The 15,947-nt window shown below is 35.9% G+C and overlaps 1 protein-coding gene across 4 annotated transcripts in view; it reads right to left on the bottom strand.

The window, feature by feature from the left end:
• BTBD10 (BTB domain containing 10) overlaps positions 1-15,947 on the bottom strand; it is a 72,002-nt gene that overhangs the window by 51,300 nt on the left and 4,755 nt on the right. For 2 of the 4 annotated variants that reach the window (XM_050758842.1, XM_050758844.1), the window contains exon 2: positions 9-166. The exons of the other annotated variants lie outside the window; for them this stretch is intronic. In XM_050758842.1, the coding sequence (XP_050614799.1) occupies positions 9-109 (101 nt within the window). In that variant the 5' untranslated portion in view covers positions 110-166. The remainder of the gene's footprint in view (positions 1-8; positions 167-15,947) is intronic. 4 annotated transcript variants of the gene reach the window in all.

Here is a 15,947-nt window from a genome sequence, read left to right as displayed (position 1 = left end):
CTACCTACCTTGAATGTTTATAAAGTTTACGAGGTCTACTATGCAATTTCCGATCCCAATTCTCTGGATCACTGGAGTTACCGTCATAGGGATGAGGCCGTCCTGCCATCCCACTCCAAGCTTCCTCACACTACTGCTCTGAAAGCACACATGTAGCACCCATAACCTACATAAAAGAGCAGTGTTGACCTTTAAATCTATTCCATGCAGAATAAAATAGTCATAGAATTGTACAGACTTGATATTATTATTATTGTGATATATTTTTAAAGTGAATAGATTATAAAATACTAACCATACAAATGCCACAAATCAAATTAAAATAAACACCAGAGGTCTTTTTAGGTACTTTTCATTTGATTTGTCTATTGAATCTGCTACCACTATGTAACAGTTTAATAATGTGCTATTTATATTTAGTAAATATACTTAAACAACTGCTGTATAGGTACCTCATGTATCCAAATATCATTATGGTACCAAAAAGGCAAAAACAATTTCACAGAATGATTCTTTTAGACAAAATTTCACTTGGAACACATTTCCTAATTACTAAAAGCTTAAGATGCTTAGGAAAGCATATAGTAAAAACAAATAACCAATGTTATTATTTCTTTAATGATTATTTCTTTAATGAAGTTAAAAACTCTGAATAGAAATTTAATTTTTACTCAAAAATAAATGTATGTAAACATTCTGATGTTTCCTTATAGTGCAATAACCATAAAAATGTTTTATCAATTCAATTCATATACTTCATGCCTTTTCACATGTGAGGCTTGTAACTGCTATTTCTACTACAGTCAAATGAAATGATAAGGAAACTCACTTAACAACAGCTTTACAGAATACCTGAGCTAAACACTTTTAAACCACATTCACTATCCAATTTAATCTTCACAATCATCTTGCAAGGTAGGCATTATGATCCCCATATACAGACTAGAAAGCCTCAGAATTTTAGTAACTTTGCCAAAGGTCACAATGCTGCTAAACGGTATTATAAAGAACAATGATAATTCACTATATAGAACAAAATCTTGATCTTGAAAAATGCTGAGACTAAAGTATTTGTTTGGAAATAGATAATTTGATTTTCAGAAATTGCAGACACCAAAAGAGAAACCAAATGAAGTTAAACAATTTAAACAAAGTTATACAATTTGGACTGGAACTCAGGTTTCCTGACACCCACTCCTGTATACCTTCTATATACTTTTCCAAGCTGGATTTGATGGGGGGAGGTGAGGTAGAGTTGTACATAAAAGTCAAAGGGAAATTCCAAAACTGGGAAAATACTATACTTTCCTGAGTTTTTTGTTATTTTTGAGACAGAGTCTCGCACTGTCGCCCAGGTTGGAGTGCAAGTGGTGCGATCTCGGCTCACCGAACGCTCTGCCTCCCAGGTTCACGCCATTCTCCTGCCTCAGCCTCCCGAGTAGCTGGGACTACAGGCGCCTGCCAGGACGCTCGGCTAATTTTTTGTATTTTTAGTGGAGACGGGGTTTCCCTGTGTTAGCCAGGATGGTCTCCATCTCTTGACCTGGTGATCCGCCCGTCTCGGCCTCCCAAAGTGCTGGGATTACAGGCTTGAGCCACCGTGCCCGGCCTGCTTTCCTGAATTTTATGTAGTATTGCAGTAAAATTTCACAAAGAAATTATATATTTATTATATTAAATGCTCATTAAATGCTCATTTAATATAATAAATATATAAATATATAGGTAGATCCATGAGTTAAATAAAAATAAAAGACGGAGACAGGAAGAACTGCTGATTCAAATTCTTCCTTTGAATCAATGACTGATGCAAATTCCTGAGCAAATGCCACATAGTTTATTGCTGCCTGCTCCTGGAAAAGGAACCCTATTTCCTACTTGTTATTTCCTTAAGAATGACTGTATCATAAATCAATCAGGTATTAGATGATATAAAAACCATGAATTATTTTGTACATAAAAGTATGTCGATCTCATCTGAATTTTAGATTATAAAAATAAAAATGTATTCAATACAAAAAAACTTTTAAAAACCTCAATTTTGCTTTATGACTAGTTATCCGTACTGAAGAGATGAGGTCAAAGAGAAGAAAATGGGGAGAATGAACAAATCAGAGAAACAAAGGAGAAAGAAAAAAAGTAGTCACCAAATGAGATACAAAAGGTATAAAGATAGCAGAAAGAAACAATGAGAGAAAAGAGGTAGAAGTTTGGTAGATTCTGTAGAATGAGATTTAGAACATTTTTCCTTATTCTACATATCCTCAAGTATAAACTATTTCAGGGATTAAGTTTTCTTTTCTTTCTTCTCTCTTTCTCTGTCTTTCTCTCCTCTTCTTTTTCTTTTTCTTTAACTCTTTCTTTGAACTCTAGGCCTCAAGTGATCCTCCCACCTCAGCCTCCCAAAGTGGTGAGATTACAGGCATGAGCCACCGCCCCCAGCCATTTCTTTCGAGACAGGGTCTCCATCTGTCACCCAGAGTGGAGTACAATGATGCAATCATAACTCACTGCAGTCTCCAACTCCTGGGCTCAAGTGATCCTCCCAATGCAGCCTCCAGAATATCTGGGAATACAGACTAACATATCTTTGAAGAGCATTTTATCTCTTCCTTATCCTTAACTATCAGATATTCTTCTGAATAGGATAGCCACAGATGTCCACTGAGGGAAGAATGATCCTAAACCATGGGTGGCAGTGACCAAAAAGCTAACTACGAGGAACAGATAAACAAGGCAAATTCAGATTCAGATTTTCTACCACTATTACACTGGATGGTAAACAGGTGGCAGGAGGGAAATACCTATATGTTTTCCTAATCAATCCTACTTAAAGTAATCAGCATGTATTTCACAGCAAGCCATAAGAAAGTAAAGAATGTTCAGATGAAAGTGCTCAAAAATCAGCTGAAAAATCATATTCACATTTCATTTGTCAATAAAACTTAGGTATTACCACGTGAAAGATTTTTCCCCAGCCCTCACTCCCAGTAGTCATAGGGTTACAAGCATACTAAAAAAATAAGTGAAATTCAAGTTGAGATGTTTGGAAAAACTATGCCTATGTTTGCCTACACAAACATAACGTGTTTTATGTTTGTGTAAAAATACACAAAAATGCTAGTGTTTTAAAATTTTATCAATAAGCTACGTTATAACTGTAAATGGTTGAAAGGCCACTGGCACATGTTATATACTATTTTATAATATCTAATAATCTCTTCATTTTTAACCATCCTCTGTGCCATATTCAGTGACAATATATTTGTCTGATTTCATTCATTCATTCATTCAGTCAAGCACTTACAAGCATTTACTATAATATGCCAATATGCAAGGTGGTGAAGTAAGTTAGACATTATTCCTGTGCTCAAAAAACTCATCCTGGAAAGGGGAAAAAAGACTCCTCTCATGATTCCATATCCTGCATCTCTCTCCCACCTGTAGCACTTCTATTCAAGTTCTACTGTTGCCTCATCCTTCACCCTCATTAAATCTTGGCGTTCATTAGGATTCCATCTTCCTCTCTTCTCTACTTGCTGGGTTGAGAGAGACAGGAAACAAAACAGAAATGAGGACCAAACCCTTGCAAACATCAGGATTTATACACTACATAGAATCTATGTTTGCATTATTACTATCTGAATTCTTTAATAGGCACCCCAACTTCAATGGTCAGTCTCATCATCTTGGCCTATCACATCAATTAATGTCATTTCTATTCATCAAGCTAAAAACTTTGAAATCATCCTTTACTTCTTTCTCATTTCCCCATACCAAGTCTACTTTAGCATCTTCTTTTGACTCCTCTCCCTTTCATTCATACGACTGCTGCCTTTATTTAAGCCCTTATCATCTATCAGTAAAAATGTTGGCTGACCTCCTTACCACCGTTCAATTTCATACTGGCTTTGTTGTAATCAGAACGGCCTTCCTAAAAACTGAATGGCTCCTCATTTCCTATATCTACACTCCTTACTATAAAAAGGTCCCTCAGAATCTGGCACTTGAATCCCTAATGTCTAGACAAACTAAAGTTTATTGTTGTTTGGATCTTGTAATCATCAAAAAATAATTACCAGACTACTGAAAACAAAATTACCAGACTACTGAAAACAAAATGAAAATATCTCACTATTCATTACTACGTTTAGGCATGATAGAAATAAATTTAAATTCAAAATAATCTAGACATCATCTGTACAGAGGCTGGAACCACTCGGCCTGTTGGCTAGGGGCAGGCATTCAGGAGACTGCCAAAAGTTAACTGAGAAAAGGATGATGCAATTACTTCCCCTTCTCTTGGACATTCTGTCCAAACAGGAGGTGGGGGTTGCGGGATAGAATCTTCAAAACTACAGTAACAAAATAAATAATTGCTCCTTGGGACACTATTTCCAGATAGTATCAATTAATGGTAATGATATATGCAAGAACAAAGACAAATGCACAGTGTATGGAGACCATTTATTCTATTTTCATTATCGATATTCTAGGAAGTTTATATATTTTCTCCTATTTAAACCTTAAAACAACTCTATATTATTATCCTGTTTCATATATGAGGAAATCTTAGAGATAAGATTAAAATTCCATTCTAACAAAAAGCCCATGTTATTTCCAATGTACCAAGCAAGGTATATAAAAATTGGTACTTTTTTCAAGTCCAATAGAGTTTAAAGGGAAAAAAAAGAATTGTATTTTTGCTTATTACCAACAATGTGCCTTTTAAACCTCAGCCATCTTGTGGCTTCATCCGTCCTATTAAAATCTTACTCTTAGTCCATTTTCCGTTGCTGTAACAGAATATCTGACACTGGGTAGTTTATAATGAACAGGAATTTATTTAGCTTATGGTTCTGGAGGCTGGAAAGTCCAAAAGCAATTCACCAGCAGGCAAGGGCCTTCATGCTGTGTCATCTATAACAAAAGGTAGAAAAGCAAGAGAACTTGGGCAAGAGAAAACACGAAGGGCTGGGCTCACTTTTATAATAACCAGCTATCTTGATAACTGACCAACTCCTGAAATTATCTACATTAATCCATTTATTAGGGCTCCATCCTCATGATCCAATCAACATTTATTGGGCCCTTCCCAGTACTTTCACAATAGGGATAAAGTCTCCAACACATGGATTCTTGGGGACACAGTCAAACCATAGCATACTCTAAATAGTGTCGTTACGCAACAGCTTTTCTACTGATGTAAAATTATTTTTATCTCTCAAACTTTGCAGACAAAATATTTCAAGGGCAGCCATTACTAGAAAGACCTGATAGATAAGAGAGGGAGAATAGTGAAGAGGATAGAATTACATAGTGATACTAGAATCAGACAACAAGGTTTGCCTTCAGCTACAGAAGTCCAAATATCCAAATATGTGGATGGTAAATACTGACCAGGAGGAAGCCAAGATGACACCTGAGTCAGCTAAATGACCTAAAGTGACATTCTCTATATGGAAAGGACCAAAAGGAGGAGAGATAGCCCTAAAGAACAAATTAATCACTTGATACTGGCAGACAAAAGAGCAAACACCTGAATGTTCACAAAGTTAATTTTGTTCTAACTACAAAGAAGGCCTTAGAGGGGTCTACATGAAGGAAGAATTTTAAGGACCAGAAACTTAAAGATCACTTGATGAGCTTCTATCCTTAGGAACAAAAGAAAGACTGTACCACCAAAAACACAGTAAATGTATGATATGGATATAACCATCATGAAAATGTTTATAATTTCCTCTTGATTGCTAATCTACTCTAAATTCTCCCATGGAGTGTAACATAAATCCAAAAATTAATTGACAGAGAACTGAACAGTCATTTTTAGCAACATCAAGAACTGAAAGAGCTTGAGGAACTGCAAACTATCACAGATAATAATGTAGGACAAAGAAAAGGTGGAAGCAACTTTTAAAAGAAAAGGAGATCAGACAGATGGAAAGAAACTTCTTGCAAACACAGCCAGGTGAAGTGCTCATGCACACCTCCAACAGAAAGCAATTATTTAAATCGGGGTACACTATAAAAAACAACTATTTAAGGGCACTGGAAAGTGTCCAAAAGCAGACAGCAGTGAAAAAAGAGCTTACTCTTGAAAAACTGCAACTAGAAGCAACAGAATCATGAGTTCAGTTCAAAGTTTTTTTGCTGAGTGGCCTCCCCATCCCTCACAAATATGGTGAAGGAAACCAGACAGCCACACAGCTCAAAGTGGCAGAGAAAACCTCAGAGCTGAAATTTCAGGTAGACGTAATGGAAGTGAAGGAAACAAAGAAAGGTGAGGCTCAAAATCTGAGCATAAACTCTGCTCAAATCCGACTTGATAGCTAAAATACACATGTACGGGAGGTAGGGGAGAGACACCAGGTAGAAAAAGCAGGCAGAGACCGTAGAGAACTCTACCCTTGAAAGCTGCATGGCACAAGACATGATTTTGATGTTTTCTAAGCTGAATGTATTCCCCAACTGTATACACTTCCAGCAGCAGAAAGCTGAATCCCTTACTGGTTAGGGTATCAGAGGACAAAGACCACTGCTAGCAGGTAAACTGGAGATTAAGAGGGAACTCCCAGAAGAGCCCAGAAAGAGGGTGAATTCCAAAATGTGAGTATAATCTCCGTCCAAATTCTTGGCTGACCACCAAATTACAGAGGTGCAGGAAAGCCTTCCCTTTGCCCTGATCCCCAGGAAAACAAGCTAAAAAAATAAGTAGTTGGAAGAAGTAAGAAATAAGCACAGATGGCAGCTGCTATACACTGCAGGGGAAACAAGTTTGCCCTTTGAATCCAGGCAAGTTAACATTCTCTAAAACAATAACAAAACAACAACAACAAATCCTCATAAAAATATTACAATGCCCAGGTTTCAACCAAAAATTATAAGACATGCAAAAAATTAAAAACAGTAAAAGGCAGAAAACAGAAACTCACTCCAAGTTGGTCCAGATGTTAGATTTAGCAAACGAAGACTTCAAAGCACCTATTATAAATATATTCAAACAATTAAAGAAAAAGTCTGTACAAAGAACTAAGAGAAGAGCACTGTCTTGATGATTGACACAAAGGGCATCTCAGTAGAGAGGTGGCAACTGTCAAAAGAAATGGAAATTCAGCTCTACCTGAAAAGAACAATGACTAGAATGAAAAATTAGATGGATACAATAGCACATGGAGATTAAAAAAAAAAAAATCAGGGAACTTGGAAAACAGATCAATAGAAATTAACCAATCCACAGAATAAAGAGCAAGAAAGACTGAAGAAAATTGAAGAGATTCGGAGACAGGAGGGACAGTATCTAATAATAAAGGTAGGTAAGTTACTGAATACACACAAAACATGAATTAATCTTAAAAGCATTAGATAAGTGAAAGAAGCCAGACTCAAAGGTTACATACCATATGATTTCATTTCTACGACATTCATTGAAAGGCAAAACTATAAAGACAGAGAACAGATCAGCCAGGAGTTAAGGCTGAAGAGATTACACAGGGACAGCACAAAGTAATTTTGGTGAATGATGAACTATTCTGTACCTTAATTGTGGTAGTGGTAAACACCTGTATGCTTTTATCAAAACTGACAGAACTGTATATCAGAAAGAAATAATTTTATTGCATTTAAATTTTAAAAGAAAAAACCAGTGATGATTTTAATTAATACTTTAAAGCATCAAATATATTAGCAAGGCATAATGAAACCACTTTTTGATCAAAAACCCCAATCATACTGTCCCATTACCATACCAAGCATAGTTAATCAATAGTCATCCTTCCACTGCCACAAACGACATACATAAACTTTGGATAAAGAAAACTGGTGAGTTTTCATTTCTACTTCTGCCACAATAGTGAGTAACGAAGAGGTTTTAGAATCAGAAAAAAACCTGTATAACTTTGTAAAAGTTTCTTGACATTCAAGACCCCAATTTCCTTAAATGTGAAATGGAGAAAATAACACAATTCTCATTATTTGGTGGTTAAAATCTACTATTATTTTAACCACCAAAGTGTTAGACAGGATACCTTATGTAACACAGTGCTAGGCACAATGCTTACTCTCTTTAGTAGGCAACCTAATATAAATTTTGTGTATATTTCATTAGTTCATTCATGCCTAAAAGTTTTAAGATTTTGCTCAGCCCTTGTTTAATTACACATACCACTACACTAATACAAAATGAATACATCTCCTTTCTCTCCCTGACATGATATACAGTACTATTTGTCCTAGAAAAATCTAGAACCAATCTAAATGTTCATCAAGTTAAGAGGTTAAAAATCTGCACAATATATCATGAAACCAGTAAAAATGAGATATATAGATGATGTTACGGAAAATATTTCAAAATACATTGTTAAGCTAAAAAGCAAGATACAGATATGCATTATGTAATCCCATATTTACACACAAGAAAAACAAAAACAAAAAAACAGAAAAAAGAAAATTAAAAAATTAAATACACATACACACACACACTCATCCATGCTTGTATATGTTAAGATAAAATGTCTAGAAATATCATATAAAACTAAAACTAGTTGCCTCTGAGGAAATGCTGGAATAAGGAGACTTACTTTTTGTTGTATCTCTTCATAGTATTTGAATTTTCTACATATTATTTTCACAATGATAATATTGGGGAAGATTTATTAAAAAGTGTTTCGAGGTGATGGTGTTACAGAAATTTTTTTCCTTGTTTAATTTTACTGCTTAAGTGCAGTTTTGTAAATTTTTTAGGATTGCTTAAATATAGGCACTACACATGCACTGACAGAATATGTTTCTGCCACATGTCCCCCATTAGACTATAAGATCCTTGAGGGCAAGAACAAAGTATGATTCAGGTTTGTGTCCCCTCAGACTAGTACAATTTGTATGTAAGCTTTTACAAAATGTTAACTACATTAAGAAGAAAGAGGCTGGGTGCGGTGGCTCACGCCTGTAATCCCAGCACTTTGGGAGGCCAAGGCAGATGAATCACAAGGTCAGAAGTTCAAAACCAGCCTGACCAACATGGTGAAGCCCCATCTCTACTAAAAATATAAAAATTAGCCGGGCATGTTGGCAGGCGCCTGTAATCCCAGCGACTCAGGAGGCTGAGGCAGAATCGCTTGAACCTGGGAGGTGGAGGTTGCAGTGAGCCAAGATCGCACTACTGCATTCCAGCTTGGGCGACAGAGCAAGACTCCATCTCAAAAACAAAAACAAAAAAAAAAAGAAGAAGAAAGAAACTGACGGACATTTCACTTAATACAATTTACTAGTGCAGAGGAAATAAGAATCACAAAGATTTATAAGCAGTCTTTAACTTTTAGTTGTTTGTCTTAAAAGAATACTGTCATATACCTGTACTCATGTTTTAGTTATGGCAAAGAGCACCAATCACGTGAATCTTACTTTCAAATAAGCAAAACCTGTAACAATTCAATTTCTAATGCTCTCAGGAAATGCATATCAAGATAGTGGGGATAAAAGAGAGAAAATATCACATCCCTGAAAACATTTTTCAAGATATTACCAAACAAGTCCTAAGTTTCCCCGAAACATTCCTCAAAGATGTGCCTATTTAAATCTCACAGAAGCCCTTTCAATTGTTAAGGCTTGTCCTTTTCTGATTTGTTACAGTTAAAACAAGACAAGCTTAGCTGAGAACTTTATTCAGGGTATTTTTGTAACCGATTGAATTGTATGTATCTAATTTCACCACATAAAATTAAAGTGGCCAGGTATGGTGGCATGCACCTGTAATCCCACCTACTTGGTAGGCTGAGACAGGAGGAAGACTTGAACCCAAGAGTTCAAGGCCTGCCTGGGCAACAAAACGAGACCCCCGGGTCTAAAAATAAAAAATTATATTAAATTTAAAAATTAAGGCCGGGCGCGGTGGCTCAAGCCTGTAATCCCAGCACTTTGGGAGGCCGAGACGGGCGGATCACTAGGTCAGGAGATCGAGACCATCCTGGCTAACACGGTGAAACCCCGTCTCTACTAAAAAATACAAAAAACTAGCCGGGCGAGGTGGCGGGCGCCTGTAGTCCCAGCTACTCAGGAGGCTGAGACAGGAGAATGGCCCGAACCCGGGAGGCGGAGCTTGCAGTGAGCTGAGATCCGGCCACTGCACTCCAGCCTGGGCGACAGAGCGAGACTCCGTCTCAAAAAAAAAAAAAAAAAAAAAAAAAAAAAAAAAAAAAAAAAAAAAAAAAATTAAAAAGATTTTAAAAAATAAAATTAAATTAATTTATTCTTTCATTCAAAATCTATTTATTGAGTACTTAGCACCTTTCAGGTATTTTGATAACTGCTAGGGAGACTCCAACAAACAGATTTAATAAAACTGCATGGTATTCCCATTAAAATTAGGATCTGTTATTTGTTTTTTTTTTATTTATTTATTTATTTAGAGACGGAATTTCGCTCTTGTTACCCAGGCTGGGGTGCAATGGTGCAATCTCAGCTCACTGCAACCTCTGCTTCCCGGGTTCAAGTAATTCTCCTTCCTCAGCCTCCCAAGTAGCTGGGATTACAGGCGTGTGTCACCATGCCTGACTAATTCTGTATTCTTTTCAGTAGAGACAGGGTTTCACTACGTTGGTCAGGCTGGTCTCGAACTCCTGACCTCAAGTGATCCTCCTGCCTCGGCCTCCCAAAGTGCTGGGATTATAGGCATGAGCTACCACACCCGGCCCTGTTGTCTATTTAAAGGATGATCTCTAATTCACCAAGATGTTAAGACTTCCAAAGTCAGCTCAGTCAACCCTTGATGTTCCAGAGGTGATTTGGATATAAAATCTTTGTGCTAATTGATTTTATCACTTTTATAGAATTTCTATTCAAATTTTGCTGACTTCTTAATTAAGGCATTAACACTTCAGTAAATGAAGTGTTACTCGTTTCTTTCCCATCACAAACAGCTCAATAAATGTTTGAAAATCTTTCCATGTTTTAAGCATTTACAAAGTACCTACATTACATGATTAGCATTGTAAGTAACTAGACGTTGTTTAGTTTATAGGCTACCTTCTTAAAACTCAAAAGGCGTATTTTTTAATATCCTAAAGAAATAACAATGTTTTACTTTTCTACTATGACCAAAAAGTGTTGACTTCAAAACCAGAAACACCTTAGTTGAAGTAAACCATCTTGACATAATATCAATTAATACAGGCAATGCTCCTGAAGCTGATGCCTAAATCAAATGAGATTACAGTCAATTCTTAAGAAGCAACACCCTTTAAACAAAGTCAGACAATATTTTAAACAATACTTTTCCTTCCATGATGCCTTTTTATATTTTTTCATATAATGTTTATTATGCTGTTCCATTTTAACCTATTCATTATTCCCTTTACCTTCCATTCCTTTCAGATTTTTGCCTATCAGCCATCAATTCAACAGGCTAGTAACGGCTCTATTAAATATGATTCAAGTGCCAGACTGCAGCACTGCTCAATAGGACTTTCCATTATCACAACAGTGTGATAATGGACATGTTCTATGTCTGCACTGTCTGAAAAGTTTAAGGAATCTAAAATTTGCCCTGAGACAAAATACTTGCTCACAAAGAAACATTTTACACATCTTTGTGTCTTGGTACTATAGGCAGTGTTCCATTTTAATAAAATTAAAAATGTTCTCATATTCAAAGATCTTTGAATTAAGGCTCATTTCAATAACTAAAAGTCTGTGGTGCATGAATAGACAAACCAACCAATATAAGAGAATTAAAGGCCCAGAAACAGAGCCCTAAAACATAAAGAACTTCAATATATGATAAAGTGATAGCTCAAGTCATCGAGAAAAGACAGACACTAATAAATGGCATTGAAACAACGGAATAAACATTCAGGAAAACATGAAACTGGATTCATACCTCATACCACATACTAGGATATACTCCAAATGAATCATCTATATAAATGTAAAAACTGGTACCATACAAATACTAGAAAAAATATGGGTGATTTAACTGACAACCGGGAAGGAGAGAAAGCCTTTCCTATTTGCCTATGAAAAACACCACTACTTGCAAAAAGCACAGAAAAAAATAAAGTTTTAAAAACAAGTAATTTTTTTTTAAAAGGAATAATTTCATAGTATATAAAGAGCTCCTTAAAAAAGGAAAGAAAAAGACAACTTCTCTTCTCCAAAACAGAGAATGCACAAAGAAATGGGCAATCTTCAGAAAAATAAAGGCAAATGGCCTTAAACATAAAAATATGTTCAACCTCACTCATAAAAGAAATGCAAATTAACACCTCCAAGTTTGATCATATACTCTGCTGGTGAAGCTGTGGAGAAGCATTCTCAATACTGGCATACACTGCCAATGAAAAGTACAAATGACGGCCTGGCGCAGTGACTCACGCCTATAATCCTAGCACTTTGGAAAGCTGAGGTGGACAGATCACTTGAGCCTAGTAGTTTGAGACCAGCCTGGGCAACATGGTGAAACCCCATCTCTACTAAAAGATATAAAAACTAGCCGAGCATGGTGGCACAGGCCTGTAGTCCCAGCTACTCGGGAGGTTGAGGTGGGAGGATCACTTAAGCCTGGGAGGTTGAAGCTGCAGTGAGGGGTGATCATGCCACTGCACTCCAGCCTAGGTGACAGAGTGAGACCCTGTCTCAAAAAATAATAATAATAATAAACAAATAAATAAAAGGAAAAACACAAATTATATAACTCCTGTAGAAAGGAATTCTGTAATATCCAACAATATTACACATACACTTACTAGTCCTACTTCAAAGATGATACAAGTCCACTAATATTCCACAAAATATCGGCAAATATATTCACTGTGGTATTATTTGTAATGGGAAAAGGCTAAAACAATCTGAATGTGCATCAAAAGAAGCTAACTGAATTAACTATGTGCATCCACACAATAGAATACTAGATCAATATCCAAAAATACACTGTTAGGTTAAACAACAACAGCAAAAAACAGGTAGGTTCAGAACAAGCAATATTCATTGTACTACCTTTTGTGACATAAAGGGGAAATTTTAAAATATGTACATATATTCAAAGACAAATATACATGTATTTATTTTTGTAAAAGAAACTCAAAGTATAAATAAGACATTAATCAAAATGGTTACCTATATGGGCAGAGTAGGACTGGGGTGAAGGTAATAGGGATGTAATGAAGACTTCTGAGTTCTTTTTTGATATACTTTAGCTATCTGAACCATGTAATGACTTACATACTTCAAATAAATAAATAAGGGGTGTATGTAATATTCATGTGTGTATGTATGTATCTGTGTACACACATATATTTGTGACTGGAAGCAATTATCATTGAGGCATGGGATTATGGTACCATTTTCTTCCTTGCCCTTTGCTAAATGTCCCCAGTTGTACATAATGCACATTACTTTTATAGTCAGAAAGAAATTACTCCAAAGAAATCTATTTTTATAGGAAATTTTTCAAAGTACTCATTAAAAAACAATTTCAAAATTAACAGCCATTCAAGCTGTGGTGGTATGTGCCTGTAATCCCAACTACTTGGGAGGCTGAGGTGGGAGGATCACTTGAGCCCAGAAGTTCAAGGCCAGCCTGGACAACATAATGAGACCCCATCTCAAAAAAAACCAAACAAACAAACAAACAAAAAACTCTTCCAGTCTACTGTCAAATAATATCATTCACTAGGGAAGCAAAGATGATCAAAGATGCCATACCACTTTAAAATATGGCAGTTTTTCCTTTTCTTAATACGTTGAGTTCGAGTAACACGGACAGCTGCATATATGTATATTTATAAACAATGCACATATACTATCACACCAGTATTATGTATATAGTGCATACACACATGAAATGGAAACTTAAAAAGGATACGGTTAAAAAATAAATAGAAGTTCTATCGGTTTCTTCATACACCACAATGAACAAGTTTTTCATATATCCCCAGAAGCACATGCAACCCACTAGTGGGATCACTGGACAAACTACTCCAAATCAGGAGACTTGTAGATTTGTATTCTAGTCTTAGGCGTCTTACTGCCTGCCAATATCTTTGATGAAAATCAGTTAAGGGGCTTGATTTGCACTTTAGTTTTCTCTTCCAAAAATTGGAGTATTAATGGTTTTAAAGTTACTTTCAGTATTATGGTTTCATAATCCCACTAGTCTCTCTAATAATTTTCTCCTTTAAAAGAGAAAGTCCAACAATTTGGAAAATTAAGGAAGAAACAAGAATGTCTCGCAGTTAACCATCTTACAGGAGGTTATGGTCTTCTCCAAGAAAATTCTAAATGAACAAATGAAGAGCTGAAAGAAACAGATCATATCGCTTGCTTTCTTGATGTGAGAAAAATCAAATTCAAGCCTGCACTGTATAAAATTGTCCTGAATGAAGTAATTACCTTTAAAACAATCCAGCACTATTTGTATGCCACCCAAAAACAAGAAAATCATAACAACACTTTTACAATTTTGTACCCAAGATTCTTTCTCAGGTATCTGAGCACTAAAATTTATTTTTATTTATCTTTTATTTTTTTCCAAACCTAGTTGATTTCCTAGGATGACATTTATTTTTAAGCTGACATTTCATGTAGTCTACAAATAGAAAACCCAAGATAATTTTCTACTCATGTGCTACAAGCAATAATAGTCAAATATGCTAAAGGAAAATAATCTAAATTAATAAAAATGGTTTTTTTAAAGGTAGATAACAGTATCCCAAAAGACAATTTTTAAAATGCCACACAGTCTCTCTCTTCACTCTAATCTCTTCCCTTTTGCCTACTTTTCTAACTAGCATTCATATTACACAGAATACCAGATATCAGCCAGTAGATGCCAATATGAAAAACAAGAAAAAGAGCTTCCTATTGTTCAATGCTTACTAGAATAAGTAAAAAGAAAAAAGAAAAAGTTTTGTAATTTTCATTGGAGGAGTGATATTGGCAAGGCTGCAAATAGTCAGTTGAACTTGTCCTCTCCAAGTGAGATAGTCAGATGTGAATGTAAATCTAACTAATGGAAGTGTTTCAAGATCACTGGCGATAGAGAGGTGGGAGGAGGAGGCAATGATGCCAGCATGCTATTTTCCGAGCATAAACATGGAAAAAAGTGCTAACAATGTATACATCATTTTACTATTTATAATAGCACTTTTATATACTTTTATTTCATTTCATCCTTAAATCCCTGACAATTGGCCAGGTGAAGTGGCTCACACCTGTAATCCTAGCACTTTGGGAGGCCGAGGTGGGCGCACTGCCCGAGCTCAGGAGTTCGAGACCAGCCTGGGCAACACAGTGAAACCCATTCTCTACTAAAAAACAACAACAACAACAAAAATCAGCTGGACGAGGTGGTGTGAGCCTGTAGTCCCAGCTACTAGAGAGGCCGAGGCAGGAGAACTGCTTAAATCCAGGAGGTGGAAGTTGCAGTGAGCCGAGATCGCGCTCCAGTCTGGATGACAGAGCAAGACTCTGTCTCAAAACAAAACAAAACAACAACAACAACAACAAAACAAAACAAAACAAAACAAAAAACAAGAAACATCCCTGACCATTGTGTTCTATATACATTTTTCATGTGAGGAAATAAAGGCTCAGAGAGGTTAACATTACTGTCATAGAGCTAACAGTGGGCTTTAAACTCAGATCTAAATGATGCTAAATAAGACACTTCAGGCAGAAAGGTATGATTACAATTTAAAATGACCTTAGTTCCTACAGCTTCCGTGGGTGGAGGGAAAAATAAACAAAATAAGTTAATAAAATAACCTTAGAAAAGTATTTTTCATAGTTTCTAATGAAGTACTTAAATCAGTGATTCACTATAACAGACTTTTATTCCGAGCTAAATACTAAACGATAATTTCAAGTTGTCACCAAAATTACTAATAGATCACTCATTTCAACTACAAAGACAAAAATAAGCACCATATAATCAAATACCTTACATTTAAACAGAA

The sequence above is a fragment of the Macaca thibetana genome, chromosome 14 (genome assembly GCF_024542745.1).
Source record: "Macaca thibetana thibetana isolate TM-01 chromosome 14, ASM2454274v1, whole genome shotgun sequence".
Taxonomy (NCBI): Eukaryota; Metazoa; Chordata; class Mammalia; order Primates; family Cercopithecidae; genus Macaca; species Macaca thibetana.
Note: the sequence above shows the minus strand (reverse complement) of the source record. Positions and strands in the feature narration are given on the sequence as shown.